This window comes from Crinia signifera, chromosome 1, assembly GCF_055691185.1.
Source record: "Crinia signifera chromosome 1, ASM5569118v1, whole genome shotgun sequence".
In the NCBI taxonomy this organism is placed as follows: domain Eukaryota; kingdom Metazoa; phylum Chordata; class Amphibia; order Anura; family Myobatrachidae; genus Crinia; species Crinia signifera.
This window is the reverse complement of record NC_139217.1, coordinates 305,828,066-305,844,551: the sequence shown is the minus strand read 5'-3', so window position 1 is coordinate 305,844,551 and position 16,486 is coordinate 305,828,066. Positions and strand designations below refer to the sequence as shown.

At 39.5% G+C, this 16,486-nt stretch overlaps 1 protein-coding gene across 1 annotated transcript in view; it reads right to left on the bottom strand.

Moving 5' to 3' along the window:
* Window positions 1-695: 695 nt before the first annotated feature.
* Window positions 696-16,486, bottom strand: part of LOC146078397 (annexin A1-like) — a 39,050-nt gene continuing 23,259 nt past the window's right edge. The window contains exons 6-13 of the mRNA XM_083186104.1: window positions 14,247-14,337; window positions 13,248-13,327; window positions 11,441-11,497; window positions 8,657-8,750; window positions 6,756-6,851; window positions 3,472-3,530; window positions 3,196-3,318; window positions 696-895 (exon numbers count right to left, since the gene is read on the bottom strand). Coding sequence (XP_083042230.1) covers window positions 839-895; window positions 3,196-3,318; window positions 3,472-3,530; window positions 6,756-6,851; window positions 8,657-8,750; window positions 11,441-11,497; window positions 13,248-13,327; window positions 14,247-14,337 — 657 coding nt within the window. The 3' untranslated portion in view covers window positions 696-838. The remainder of the gene's footprint in view (window positions 896-3,195; window positions 3,319-3,471; window positions 3,531-6,755; window positions 6,852-8,656; window positions 8,751-11,440; window positions 11,498-13,247; window positions 13,328-14,246; window positions 14,338-16,486) is intronic.

The window sequence follows — 16,486 nt, the reverse complement described above, 5'->3', positions numbered from 1 at the left end:
CTGGCGCCACTACAGTATTTGCTGGAGTCAAGAATTAGCACACTGGCTGTATGCATCTACACCAACAGATTTTGTTATTCTGCTACAGTAAGTTATTTATGTACAGTAAGTACCCCATATCTTATGTTGAAACTGCACGTAGGCAGGGATACAGTACAATTACCTTCTTTATCTTCTATTCCATTTCATTTTATGTACAGTATGATACTCATTTGTCTCACCAACATCTCATTTACTAAATTTAAAGGGTGATTTGCTGTTTGGGATTTATATAGATAATACAGGCTATAACATTTATTTCCCCCAGATTTTATCTATAACTTTGCAGTGGTTCCTGAATATAATGGATATAATATTGTGTTATAAGGGTTCTTTGTTTTGTAAAGTTTGTGCCAGTAGATTTGGAAAGACAAGATAATACCATAGAACTAAATAATGAGAGTGGAGCTGGCCAAGGGCAGTGCAGCTTTCTAGTTCACCGTCCTTTCCACCAGTCTATGATTTACAGAAAGGTAGATGGGGGCGTGCCATGTGGCCACGCCCCCTTGACATGCGTGCATGAGCCTACTACGCATTAACACTTGTAAATATGCCAATGTTCAATTAATACATTTGCCTTTCTTGGTGTCATGGTAATTGAGATGGAACAAAGATACATTCATACAAACAATGTATAATTAAGGCAAACAATACAATATGTTTAAAAGCAATCTTTAATGGAATGTTTTGGGGGTCAGTTTCAAGCTCTTGAAATGTAATATGGCATTGAAGCTTTTTGTTTTCAAGCAGTGGCTGCAGTGAGCAGATTGTATTCTTCACGGTGATATTAAGATTTTGTTTAATCACCTAAAGTAAGATTAAGCAAAATGGTTTGATAATCTCCTTTGGTATCATCCTACAAATAAACGAATACAAAAGTTAATTATAGATTCAAACAAATGTAAAGTAAAACACATCCACCAAAGCTAAAACTAATATTTACTTGTGACTCCAAGCCTGATTGCAAATCAATTTATTTCTCTAATGGGCAAAACCATGCAGGTGGGACAGATGTAACATGTGCAGAGAGAGTTAGTTTTGGGTGAGTTAATATAACTCAATATGTTTCTGTGCAAGGTAAATACTGGCTGCTTTATTGTTACACTGCAATTTAGATTTCAGTTTGAATACACCCCACCCAAATATAACTCTTTCTGCACATGTTATATCTGACCCACCTGTAGAGCAACTTGGTTTTATCCATTTTTTCAGAAGAAATTTGCCCTGCAATCAGGTCGGAATTAGGCCTATTATTTCAGCTTCTGTTCTGGTTATCCATTTCTCTGTGTCAAAAGCTTACTGACATTAGAATTGACTAATGTCAATTTTACTTTCTTAATACTGTATATCATGCTTTTTAATTATCCAAGACCCAAATACAGGTTGAGTATCCCTTATCCGAAATGTTCGGGACCACAAACATTTCTGATAAGGGATTTTTCCGGTTTTTGGAATATTTTTTTTACATACTTACCTGGTTCCATGGAGGTGCTCCGATGGTCCCCCGGAGTCCACGGTGTCACCTGGCATCCACGGTGGCCTTTCAGGATCCTCTTCAGTGGTCCCAGAGGTGCATTATGCGGGTTTGCAGGCGCGCCGGTGATGCCCACGCACTCACACTATGCACCCCTGGGACTGGAGATGCCGCTAAAGAATATCCTGAAGCCCACCGTAGATGCCGGGGGATGCGGTAAGTATCAAAAAAGGGGCGGGGGAACAACCACAAAAAAATTCTGAAAAACCATAGTTTTTGGATTATTTCGGGTTTTGGATATTCGGATACGGGATACTCAACCTGTAATGCTTTCAGCAGATCCAAAACTGACATGCTATCATGCCAGTTTGAGGATTAAAGAACCTCATGATAAGTTCTCACTGAAGGCAATATGGATTAACTGTGACAGTAGCTGCTGAGAAAGTCACTTTTGCCATGCTTTCCAAAACAGATATCCTAGAATAATTGTATGTCTTTGGGTACTTCACTATACGCCTTGTTATTAAAACACTTCTGCATCAATGAAGTGCATCGGATTTTCCATGATTCCATGACTGCTGGTTTCTGATTCCAGTCGTCAGCATTATTGGGTGGATTTCCCAATAGATGGATATTAACAGAACCCTTGTCCAAGATCCCTCTGGCTTGTTCCCATGGTTTGTTGCAGATGCTACTTGTCCAATAAATGTACATGTGATGATGGAGTTGTAGTAGAGTAATAAAGGCATCTGTTATTAATCTACTCAACTGCAAATTCTATGTAAGTTATTTAAACTATTCATTCAGATGTGTCCACATTCATCTAGCCTAGTAACACATTAAACAGCTCTTCTAGTTGTGCCATGTGGTTGCATGACACAGTAGTACAGAGCATCTTTTTGTGTGACTTTTTCACTTAAATGCATCTAATTTTATAAGGGACGCAGACGCAGCTTCTGCTGATTAAAATGATATGTGGCAAGCCTATTTTCTGTGTATGACCACAGGTGTCTCTGCATACATAATTACAGTGTCAGTGAAAAACACTGTAATGTAGCGTTTCCTATACAGATACAGCCACAGTCATACACATATACATATATATATATATATATATATATATATATATATATATATATATATTTTACATACATGATTATGAGCAGGGTCAGACTGTCCCACAGGGGTACAGGTGAAAGCCCTGGTGGGCCTCTGCCTGGGGGGCCCTAACTCCTCTTGGGGCTATAGTGTGTTTTCTACAGTACATTGACATTATTAACCTGGTACATTATCATGCCTACACTAGCAGTATTTGCTATTAATACATTGATATTGCCCTCTATAAGGGTTACTCAAACCTCTGTGGCAGCTGGCCACACCCACTGTGAAGATTAGCCACACCCCTAAACAAGGACCCCCTACCTCTACATTCCCCCATGGGCCCTTCATGTCCCAGTCCGACACTGTTGTGAGAATGTAAGGAATAGTGCAATTCATTTGTAGTTTGCCACTCTATAAACCTGGATAAATCTAATTTGTCTTGTTTATGTAAAAAATATATTTAATATATTATTCAGTGTAAACCAGAATATATTAATCATGTATCAAAGTAGATTTGCCTAACAGGTTCTTTAAAGTATGTTTGTGTTCATTACTAATAGTGAAATGCTTGTTATTCATACCAATATATCTTGGCGAAGAGATTTTTTATACATCGCTTTGTAATGGTGCTTGATCTCATTCATGTCTACTTCTGAGCGGGAAACCATGACTCGGATTAATTCTTTGTCCCGTGTTCCAGAGCCCTGTTTATAATATAAAGGAAGTGTTGTTTAATAAGATAGAAATGACTACTGCAGTGCTCATATCATATATTTCTATTCAAATTGTATGGTGGGAATTTATCATTCTAGATTACACATATTTCACAAGATTACACAGATTTCTAAATACTATACCTTCATTGACAAATACAGTTTCTCTGCAAAGAAAGCTGCTTTGCTTGCAGCACACTTCACTATAAAACAAAACAAAAAAACGAATTAAGTAAAAACCGATGCATACAGTATAAGTACAGCACATAAAAAAATGAGTCCCGACTAATGTAATCAGCACAAACACAGAATGGTACTTTTGTACTAGCACGGCGCCCATCGCATTGCAGACCATATCGCATGCGATGCGACGCGATATCGGCCAATGTTCTACAATGGCATACAATTTTAAAATTGTATGCCATTGTATATGGCATACAATGCCATACAATGCGATGGGATGCGATTATAAATTGTATAAGCACCCTAATGGGTGCTTACAATGCTTAAATGCACCCCCACGCCACCTGCAAGTATAAACGTAAAATTGATATAACAAATGTGAGCGACGCTGGCATTTTTAGGGGATATTTTAAACATCTCTCACAGGCCCTTATTCTGATTGACGCGGACTTTACCGCATACTTTCGGATCGCGTGTTTACGGCGTCTGCGCATGCGTGGAGAACGCAACGCGCATGTGCCACGCCTTGACTCGGTACCAGTTCGGCCAGATCCCGTCCAGAACTGTTCACCGCTATCATTCGGGAAATCGGGGCGTATTATGGGCGTCATGCGGAATGACACATGGGCGTAGTTTCAAAGTGGGCAAAACGGGGAGGAAACATGGGCGGACACGGGGGAGTACACTTATGTTGGGGGGCGTACATTCGGAAACCACTCCGAATGCACGCGATCAAAAAGGGCAGAAATGTGCGGTGTCCACAAGTGTACTATTGCTTTGCGGACACCACTCGTTCATGCGCTAGGCGAACGTACGCCTAATGACTACAACCATTAACACCTGAACCCAATAGAATCTACTCCTTTACTCATTACTCACTAATAGGCCGCTTGTCAGTGCTTTAATTGAAACCATTGCTGCTTCAAGGAAACCTTACTAATCCCCCACATATGCTGTACTTGTCAGACACTTTAAAACTGCTAACAATGGACATGACAGAATATTAATACTAGCAATACAGAAGATATATAATAGTGGGTTGTTTGGCGTAAATACTCCGCTTACGTGCGGTAGCACCGCTTGGCTCCCGTTCGGATGCGGTATTCCCGAGCATACTCTGTAATACTCAGTAATACCGTGCCGAATCTGAGTGTTTCTCCCGCACACGCATGGTTTGTATGTCGTCCGTAAACACGCCCTGTTCTTAAAGAGTGAGTCCGTCCGAATGCGGAGGACACGTGGGCGTTTCTACGGACGATGGCCGCACGCGGCAAAACACCGTGGCGTGCGGACCGCACCGTAAGAATGCGGGAATTTCCGCACAGATCAGAATAAGGGCCTCAGAGATGTTGGCACTTAAATGGTTAATATAAAACAATTTTGAATTCTTGATGCATTTGATGGAGAAATATTTATTCTGATGTATACAAGCTATGACAACAAGCTACTTGAGCAACATGTACAGGAAATCTCATGAATAAACAATGGGATATGAGAATAGTTATTAACTGGACAAACATTGAGGAATATAAAATTCTGGAGAACTGTACCACTGGTATTAAATATCATACATCTAAAAATCTTTCTTCAATGTATTAGATTAAAGTGTACAGGTTGATATACATTTTATGGGTGCGGATTATTAGATAGTCAGTATCTAGATAGACAATCAATAGGTATACCCCAAAAGATCGACATGCAATAGGTGGACAGGGTCAAAAGGTCAACATGGGTAAGGTTGACATAGGGAAGGTCGACAGGGTCAAAATGTCTACGGGGTCAAAATGTCAACATGAAAATGGCACATGAAAAGATAGATTTTTTTTCTTCATTTTTTTGTGTCATTGTCAACAACTGCCAACATGGACCCCTTATTAGTTTCACGTGTACCCTCACATGGCTCGTCATGCTTAGGCTCGGAACCTAGCTACACTCGGAACACTTATATTCTCCCTCTATGCCGACATGGATGGTATGGAAGGAGGAACGAGGCAGTAAAAAAAAATCATGAAAAACGGAGCCTCCTCTAGCATTCTCAAAAGTGTCTGCTGTAGGGGGGTGGACATTTCCCAGTGACCATTCCCTCTGTTCCCAATATTCCTTAGGTTAAATTTACTATACGGCACTTTCCAATACTGTTATGTGTATGGCGGGTTTGGGCACTTGTATTTCAATATGCCTTCATTGTATATTGAATAAAATTACACAAATAAAATCAACATTCAAATATACAGTAGAAGTGGTGGCTTTGAAAGGCGCTACAATACAGTCGTGAATTTATCCACAAGTGGGATCTCCTCCCATACTCATGTAGGTCTCTGTATCACTCTTACATGCCAAAGCCACAACTACCCTCAAATCAATGGACTTCATTTTATCTTCAGTCCCCTTAGGCTTGGGCTCGCTAATACATTTGCCCTGGGATCTGACATGTACAGCTAAAATTACTATTACTGTCTGATGCCAATACAAAGTATTCTGCTAAAATTGAAGTCATAATGAAAACAGTTAATGATGTTAATGGATTGACAAGTATTTTTGTGTGTTATTTCAATTAGTTTATTCGATGGACCCTCTACTGCAAAACAAGTTATGTAAAAATGGGAATGTGTATGGATGTATGAAAGTATTGGGATCCTCCTTTGTATCATTTTCTGTGATAGCTAATGCTCAGGTAGAATCAACAACATTTTATTTGTTGTTATACAGGTTGGGTATCCTCATCCAAATATCCGTTATCCAAATTATTCCAAAAACCATAGTCTCCTAAATGTACTTGTATTTTTGATTTTTTGCTAAAAACCTACTGGCTACATCTGTAACTGGCACTACTGGGGAAATGACATATAACTGGCATTAAATATGTGCAAGAAAATGATTGCTGGGCATTCAAATTCAGTATCTGAGATAGTATACTACCTTTGTTTCATGTTTTGAAACCTTGTTTTATGCACAAATAAAATATATTTGTGTGTATTTCATGTGTTTAATGTGTTTTTACAACATAAATGCAATATACCTCAAGATACATCATTGTAATATTAAAATATTCAGAAATACGAAATAATCCGTTATCCAAAATTCTCCTGGTCCTGAGCATTTTGGATAAGGAATACTCAACCTGTACTAAATAGGTAATGTTCTCTTTGCTTGTTTTTAGATATTGTACAAGAGTTTTTTCACCCTTATCTTAGAATCAGGCTTTATTTGAAACAGTACCTCAGAAAATAAAGATATACACATACCAATGGCAGTAAGACACTTTTCAATGTCTCCTTTAAGCTCCAAGTCCAGCGCTTTGTTCACATCATGCTTACTGTATTTTGTGTACTTCTGAAAAACTAGAAGAAAATAATTTAGAAGTGTTAACACTTTTGTAAATTAATGGATTATAATCCTGAGAGTTGTGTACTGTGTGCAGGTTAAAAAAAGGATTATTTTAATAAGGATTATTATAATTGATATGTGTTGTCTTAAGCATCTGTAAAATGAAGTGCAGCATTGTTCTTTAATTCCCTATGGGAGTTTCTTAGGCACTGCTAGATTTACTAACATATTCCCTAAAAGAAACCACGGTATCATCACTTCCGGAGTGGACACCAGGCCACCCAATCAGTGGTAGCATTTGGAAGTTGTACCTACTACAGGCTATAGACTTTGCGGGACTCCCTCTGCTAGTGGCTGGCCATGATATACTGTACCAGAAGTGCCATTCAGCCCTAGACCCAGTTCAATATTTGAAAATAATAAAATTGTAAAATTGTGATGCCAATTGAGAACTCAAACTACAGCAGAAAAAAATACAGGAGAAATGATGTTAGATCAATTTTATTCTCATACTACCAGCATGCAGATGTAGCTGCACTCATCTATCTCACGTCAATTGCTATGTGAAACTCCTGTGACAATTGGCGCAATCCTGTCGCCATCCGAATGTGTCTAATTTGCTCCCGTGGTTCATAGAAATGCATAGAGCGGACACACATTCCGTTTTCTGAACCGAACGCGTTAAGCGTGGTGACTGGCCCTGGACACTTACCTCGCTGGGTGGACAGTTTTGCTGGCTGTGGGATACCTGACTGTGGGCCTGATTCTGGATGCTGGGACTGGAGTCAGATGCTTGATATACACCTACCTGCCGTGCTGTATTGCCTGGGATATTGTACTTGTGCTTGTTACCAAGTCACTTTATTGTAAGTGCGACCTGTTACTAAAAATAGTTTTTATCTTTTGATCTCCACTATCCTTTGTCTCCATTTCACCCTTTGTTTAAGGAAGACAGCCATTCACAGACAATCATTTATGCCTATGGTAGTGATCTGAGGAGACCAAAGTAACATTATCTTGCAAGAAGACCTATATATATATATATATATGGTGATATCCAGGGCTATTTTTCTGCAGGCTCCAGCAGGAACTGTGACCCTTATTCTAGTTCACTCTTTCTGACAAAATATTTCTTAGATGGACAAAACCATGTGCACTGCAGGTGAGGCAGGTGTTACTTGTGCAGAGATAATTAGATTTGGGTGGGGTTTTACACCTGCCTCTCCTGCAGTACACATGGTTTTGTCCATCTAAGAAATATTTTGTCAGAAAGAGTGAACTAGAATAAGGGCCACAGTTCCTGCTGGAGCCTGCAGAAAAATAGCCCTGGTGATATCCATTTGTTGTCATTTAACTCTATCACATGGTTAACCATTTAGCGCTCACTTCACTGTATACCCACTCCTATTGTCTTGTACATCTATTCTGTTATCCATGACTCTTGTTTAAATTTGCTGTATTTTTTCTTATAAATAAAAATAAAAATGATTGTCTTTAAAATTATTTTTATTATTATTCTTTAATATACATTTGGACTAAATAAATGATTACTGATTGTTCTGCCCATTTGTATTTTAGATTGTGTTATACACATACTGTACTTAGATAATTACATACTTATCCTTATCCTAGTTAAGGTTTATTTAACTTTTAGTTGAGCCTATTTACCTATTGAGAATTTGGGTTCTGCCAATCGCCTATTTTTAGATGTAGCACCATTGAACACAATTTGAAATGCATAGCCTACTAATACTTTCCGCTTGTATAGATTGTCTGCAGATATGTATACTACAACCTAAACTGATAGTGATAAACATACCTTTCTGGAGATGGGGATAGCTACGAGTGGTTAGAATGTTGATGAACACTGACACATCTGCTCCTTTTCTCTTTTCACCAGCTTCATAGAGGGCCTAGGGGTAAAAAATGTTTATTTGTAATGTGCCCCATTGCCTCAATGAGAAAAAAAAAAAACATGTATATGCAAGATAGACTAAATATACACAAACAAACAAACACACACACACGGTGACAATAAATAGGATGAGATTTTAGTCATTTTCTGAAATCGCACAAAATCGCAACATTTTTGGAAAAATTGACTATTTAATGGAATGTGAATTGAGGCATGAAAAATGCAATGAGATGCGATAAATTGTGAATTTTAGTCATGAAAATGTGCGAATATTAGTCATGAAAATGTGAGAATTCATGCATATGTGTGATTTGTGAAAAAGAAAGAAGCAGCGGCATTGGGCCCCCCTCCTGAGGATAACCAGCCCTGAGCTCAAAGAATCAGTCCCAGGTTTAAGAAATTCAGGGGTAAAGAAACATAGGAGATCCCCAGGGTTTCTAAAACCAGGACCGGTTCTTTGAGCCCGGGGCTGGTTTTGTTCAGGAGGGCGGATCCTATGCTTTTTTTTTTCTTTTTTTTTTTACTTTTACACATTTTTTGGACAGAACCTTGCATACTGTAAATCGCACTGGTCTGTGCATGGTTCTGCCAAACTCAGCATGTCGAACTTGGTCTATTTGTTTTGTGATTTTTGGTAAAGTTTTCCCAAAATGACATCCTATTAAATTTGCGAGCTGTATACTTTTTAAGACAAAAACATCTGGATGCGAATTAAAGGGGTAGTGTTGTGGTCCTAACGAAGCTCTAGGCGGTACATGCATCAACCACACACCGAGTGTGTATGCCCCAGTGTTCCCTCCCCACTTGAAATGCATTTTGATCTGCCATAACATATTTCAATTTTACAGTGCGCCCAGTCACGGTCCGTAGTCTTGCGGCGGCCGCCGGGTCAGAAACACGGTGTTTCACTTCCACCGGTGTCTCCTTCACCCGCCCAGTGTCAGGCAGTGTGGCAGCATCTCACTATATGCATCGCTAACTGCCCTCACCACCAGGCATGGCCACCAGCAGCAGCGGTGCAGACCGGGTTAGAGACACAGTGCTCTATACTCACCGTAGTCTCTCCCTTTTCGATCCCCGACCAGTGACGGTGCAGCAGTGTTTCAATATACACCATGCGCCACTCGCACCACCAGGCATTCCGGCTGGTACATGCTGGTGTCCCTGTCAGCGGCTACACTGAGGTGGTAGGATATCTGTCCACAGAAGGTGTGTACCGCTACAGTAGAGCACACAGTGGTACTGCCCAGCTGCCCACCCGCTCACCAATAAATGACATCATGAGTGGAGCATTGCCTGTGAACAGCAGTATCTTGACAGCGTATGAATAATGGTTACATTGAGAGTGTACACCTACCCACTACCCTTTGAGCTCTGTCCTATAAAGAGTGTCATTATAGGAGAAGCTCTCCCAGTATACTTTTCAAATCAATCATACAGCATATCTGACACTAACTGGGACATATTATGTGTCAAATTATTTTTATGTTAATTTTCAACATTTTTCAATTACTAAAATGGGGAACACTAGCACTGGGGCCCCGCTCTGTGAGGATTAAATATCCTTTTTATATTCACTCTTTTTTTTTCTTCACTTACTTTTTTGGTTTTATATTTCACCATGTTTTAAATATACAAATTAAAAGTTATATTTTAGTAGACTTTGTCCTATGTGTGGTGCACCACTCACAGACAAACTGTTCTTGTATACATTTTAGGTGATTAGTCAGTGATCAGATTTAGATTTTGGAAAATGTAGGGTGTTAGGATTGTGATTTGCACATTAATGTGTAAAATACAGAGTACTTAGAGGAAGAATTAAGGTGGTAACAAGGGCAGCACCAAAGTAGAGGACCTGTGAGAAGTAGGAAATTGAGCCAACGTATGAGGACAAGTGATTGCTTGGTGCAAAAGGAAGACAAGGTCTGTTTGGAATGGGCTCATTGCAGGTCTCAACTAGCATTTGTTGTTCTCCAAATGGATTCATTCTCATTTTTAAAACTGCTACACAGGTAGGGAAAGAGCCCAAGTGCTATTGGCACTAGGGCAGGGAATATCTAGCAAGGGAGGCCAACAAGTTTTTTAAGCAGACCTGAACTTTCTAGGGAAGCCAGTCCTAATGCCAACTGGTCAAGGACTGGTTGTAAAATGGTGTTGGAACCTCCACACTGCATAGCTCCATTGGTTCCACTAGCTATGGCTCATTATCCTAAAATCATGGGGGGGGCTAACATTGGGTTTTCCCTTTGTAACCCTTAAATTCATTCAGTAAGGTGGTTTTAACAATCCTTCATTGCAATTACAAGCATTTGGGGCTAATTTTCAGATCACAATGTTTGCAGATATGGGCATGCCGTGAACTACGGATGCAAAAAATGACCAACCATTCAGGGTGGGGGTATGGGGGGCACTGCGGCTGCAAGATGTCAGATGCATGGCTGGCTTAACAGCTAGGATGCACAATCGGGGGGGGGGGGGACACACACACACATTTGCTGCATTACATAACAAACTTTTAATAAATAAATGTGCATCCGGCACAAGATGAAGTCAGTGATAGTAGATAGCACAGATGTATGTCTCAGCACAAAGCTGTAAAAGGGGGATCAAGGTCAGAATTTAATTATAGCTAAATGAGGACACATCTGTCATTAATATTCATACAGATGAGACAAATAAATCACTTACCCTGGCATCATTATCAACAAGTTCATCGTTCACACGGGTCTCTTCAGAACGGTCCCCCTACAATACATATAGATTTTGTTTAGGATTGAATTGGATATACCTATTCTACAAATAATGTTCAGCTATATAGATAAAGCATCTGTAATTGTTTTAGTTACCTGATGCATGCCTAGATTACTTGTTATCATAAATAAATCATTAGTAATTTGATTGTACAATACACAATGGACCTGATTCAGATGTGGCTGTTCTTGCTGCTGCTGTTGCTGTGTTTTGCTATATACAATTACTATTATAAGCTAATATGGGCAGACAATAACCTTTGGATAGGGACGCCCACTGCTGTTGCATCATGTCTGTCTCACTGGGTGGGGTTTAATGCTTTGGCCAGGGGAAATATTGTAGTTTTCCCCAGCTGTGGCATTATCCTGCTGGCTGTTTAGGCCCAGTGCTGGCCCTCAAAATATGGAGGACACCTACTCATTTTGTCCCCCATATTTTGGAAACCAGGACCGTATCTTGAGCTTGTTGCTGGTTTTAGAAATATGGGGGAACACCCACCATTTTGATCAATCCTTTTGATTGCCGGTATACTGGTCTTTGTAAATTAGAAATATACAATATTACCTCCAAAAATGGGTACGAATGGCTAGGAAACTAGGAGCAAATGGCTACAAAGACGGCCATTCATAGCCATTCGGCTATGTTCTCTTGAGATGCAGAGGGCTATCTAGAGGCAAGTACTGTAAGCTTGCTGCTGCTAAATAAAGTATGCCCAAAAAACACCATCTGAATGGCCATAACACATCTGCATTGGCTGACCATTCCCCATGCTGTCTTTCTGTCACTCACATTGTGATTGATTCCTCAGTGGGATAGTAATCACAATTCACTTGAGTGTGTGCACTGCAGCTCAGAAGTGTAATAAGAAAACATTGACTGATATGCATACAAAGGGGCTGAATCAGTAGCGCACACACATTAGCAAAAATCGCAGATTGCAGTTTTTGCAAATGTGCCTATGCATGCACGCACGCACCAGTGCATGAGGATGTGAACTGCAGTAGCATTGCTAAAATTGTGACCGCAGTCTACGGGGAGCCGATGGGGTGGTGAGTCGGCAGTGACTGACCATTGTGGGAACATTTATTGGGCATGGTCCAGACAAAGTACACACAGCTTCTGTGACCCAAAAAAAGACCAGCCTGTGCCTAGCTTTGCAGCTAGGCTGTGCAGTAAGGGGGGAATGGTATTGTGCAAGCACTTTGCTATATAACAAAGCACTCACACTACAGTGATGCAAAAGCAACCTTTTTGCATTTTCATCACAGGGTGGGACCCAGAGTATGGGGGGGTCTTGGCCTGGGCTGAAAGCCTGGCACTGGGAGTTGTAATTTTGATAAATTTTGTAAGATTACAACTCATACTGAATCAGACCCAGTAGCAGCTCTGCAAGCGCATCAAGCAATGTTTATAGAGTCAAAATACCAAGTGTAAAGCATCTGCCTTGTCTATCTTGGTCATCAATGATGTCTGCATTTAAACCCATATTCGATAAATACAGGCCCATTAATGATCAAGACTATGCATCTAAAAATTCCCGACCATTGGTTCTACAAATGTTGTAGATATGCATTAAATATAGAAGTGTCATTTTTAATGAGAGTAATAGGTGATCAATCAAGACAAAGTATATCAGACCGGAGTTAAAATGAACCATGTTCCCAGTTTTCATGTTTGTGAATTTAAAATACAGTAAGAGAAAGGTGAGTAGTTTTTAGATTTTTTTGTAACCATTCATATATACCTTTGCAAGTGCCAGTAAAGCTTTTTGGAAGTCTCCAGATGTATCTGAGGCTATATCCTTTGCTAACTCTTTCTTAAACACTGTAATAAAGATTATGGACAAGATTAAATTATATTTCCACATTATTAATTTCAGAAATTGTTTGGTTTTCTGAGCTACAATATACTTTATTGCACTGTGTTCCAGCTAATACCTATCGGAAGCTTCTTGGTGAACCTTTTAGCTAAGCCACATCAGCTGCATAAGAAAATAACAATTCAATTCATTTTTATAAAGGTGTGGGTATCTGTACACCAGACAGGACTATTTAGAGTCCACTTATTTAATACAGAAAGAAGACCTATTTATCCACTACCCCAAAAACCAAGTTGGTCTGGAATAGGTTCAGTGTTGGATATATGAAGCTCAGGAGATGATTGCACACCAGAACCTCTGCTCTAGCTACTGGAGAAAGCATTTTGACAGAGATACCCCTTTCAGATAGAAAACAAAATTGCCGGGTGAAGCAGTTCCACCCGGTAATTTTGTGAATAACATGGGTCCTTTTTCTGTGTGAAAGGGCACACTCATGTTGTAAATACCGTGTCTCCGACCCTGGAATTTACCAGGGTCGAGGACACGCCATTTATGACCCGGGTTGACCCTTTCACACAGAAGAAATACCCGTGTTATTCAGCAAATTACCAGGTAGAAATTTTAAACCCGGTAATTGGTTCTTCTGTATGAAGGGGGGTCAGGCTGCTCCTGGCAAAAAGACATGGCATTTGCTGAGATTTTGAGATTTTTCTGTCTGAAAGGGGTATAAGTGGGTCTGTACAAGGATATCAGAGAGACTTTTGGATTAATGACTGTTGAGGCTGTCCATTATATGCCTTCAATAAAGGTACCCAAACAAAATAAGTATACAATATGTGAGCGATGGTGCACTGATATAGATTCTTTTGTTTTGGAGGAAATATTATTTAGAAAAAGTTGCCGGACATCTTTGTTAATACTTACAATCTTTGTAAACTCTGTTGATTTCCCTGAGTTCAGAGTTTGTCCTTGATGCAAGGATTTCAATGAGTGTTTCCTCATCAGTTCCCAAACCCTAAAACAAATCTACAGGTTAACATACCCTGTATAATTAAGCACATTTTTAAGCATTTAATAGTTCTCTATCTTGTAAGTTACATTGAAACCAATTTAAACTAGATAAATACAGTTCTATTTGATTTATCTTATAAATATGGTACATTAAGATTGAGCTGAGCAAATGTTTCAAATTTGTTTCCTTTTACAGTGACCCTGTTTTATGGGGGAATAAGACTTTCAGTGTTCCCTGTATTATCCGAATCACACTGAGAAGTAAAGAGCTGTCATCCTAAATCCTATTTTTTTCATTTCTCGAAATGCAAATTGACAAATGCACTAAGCTTCAAAATTGATAAAATGGAGAGTGATAAACAGCCAGCCAATCAACACCTACCTATCATTTTTCAAACACAGTATGTGACATAGCAGGTAGGAGCTCATTGGCTGGCTGTTTATCACTCTCCATTTTATCACTTTTGAAGCTTAGTGCATCTGGCCCTATGGGTGAGATTTAATAGGATGAGAGATTCAGAAAGTGAGAGATTTGGTGAGAAATCTCCAGGTTTTTTTTTAAAGCAGCAACATTTACACAGCTAAACCAGTTTGATTTTGGAGTGTAAATGATTGCCGCTTTAAAAAAAACTGGTCTAGTAAACTTTGAATAAAGACTGCTGTTAATTCTGTTGTCACTTTATTATTTTTGTATCAATTTTATGGTAGAGTGTGTTCAGTCGTGGTGGGTACTTAAATATTATGTGAGGTCTAGACAGATAGGGCAACTCCTTCTTTGTTTGTTCTCTATAAATCACTAACAATCAGGGATATTTCAGATATGCTAATTGCACTAGTAAAGATGTTATATCTTTTAGTGCTAATTATAGTGCAGCTGAGGTTCCCATATAGGAATTTTATGAGGTTACTGTATATTGGTTTCAATACATTTAATTCTGTTGATATAACAATCCTTGTTATTGCTGAAGTTTATTTGTAGCTATATTTTGCTGCAAAAATTGGACCAGTGAAATCCTTATTATTTATGTTTATATTGGATCACTGTATTCACAATATTAATTTTCCACACTCTTTCAGTTACTTGGGTATTGTTCAGCAGGTGTAACAGGTGTGTTTCAGGGGATTCAGTATTGAATCCCGGCGGTCGGGATCCCGGCGTTCAGAATCCCGATGCCGGAATCCCGACAGCCGAAATGCCGACAAGGGGCTGTCGGGATTCCGGCCACGCAGCGCTCGCCACGCAGTGGGCCCGGTGCCTCGCTACGCTCGGCACACTAATTTATTCTCCCTCCAGGGGTGTCGTGGACACCCCAGGAGGGAGAAAGTGTCGGCATTTCGGCGGTCGGGATTCTGAACACCGGGATCCCAACCGCCGGGATCGTAACTGCATCCCGTTTCAGGGACTCAGCATTTTATTTTTAGATGTTGCTTTTTCAATGTGCTGTTATAATTAAAAGGATATGTTCCTATGATTCACTTTTAAGGATCTGCTGACCTCTACTGGGTACTCTGCAGAATAACATTCATATACAAGTAACATCTTTTTGCAGTGGATAAATTAAATCCGTTTTTATCTTTTGTGGATAAATTAAATCCGTCTTTTGTGGATAAATTAAATCCGTTTTTACTGTACATTAGGCATTGCTATTAGATGTTGACAATGTGGGAGTCTATCCCTGATTGGAGTACCACTCCCCACTGATATTTCAAATAAGCTGACAGTTAACACATTCAATTTTAGGTTATAATAACATCATTAGCACCAGTGAACAATGGCGTTTTGTTTGGCCTATCGACACGTGTTTCACTAAAAATGCTTCTTCAGGACAAAAAGAGTTCTCTTTCCGAAATGATATAATGCACTGCATACACACTGAACAATACCCTCGGCCACATTTAGGAGCATGCTGTTGTTGACAAGATAGTCAGGATTTGACTGCATGAACAGACAACAGAGAGGTTTAATAATGCATTTTTTAGAGATATATGTATACACACTAAACAAAAATATTGTAACAATATTGTTTATTACGAAGACGCCCCGGCCTTATTCTGCAAGATATGATAAATCACAGGGCATAGGCGCTGCCTTGACATACCATTGTCGGATTTTTGTCTTCCTATATAAATTTTCCCAATCTAAATGTGTATCT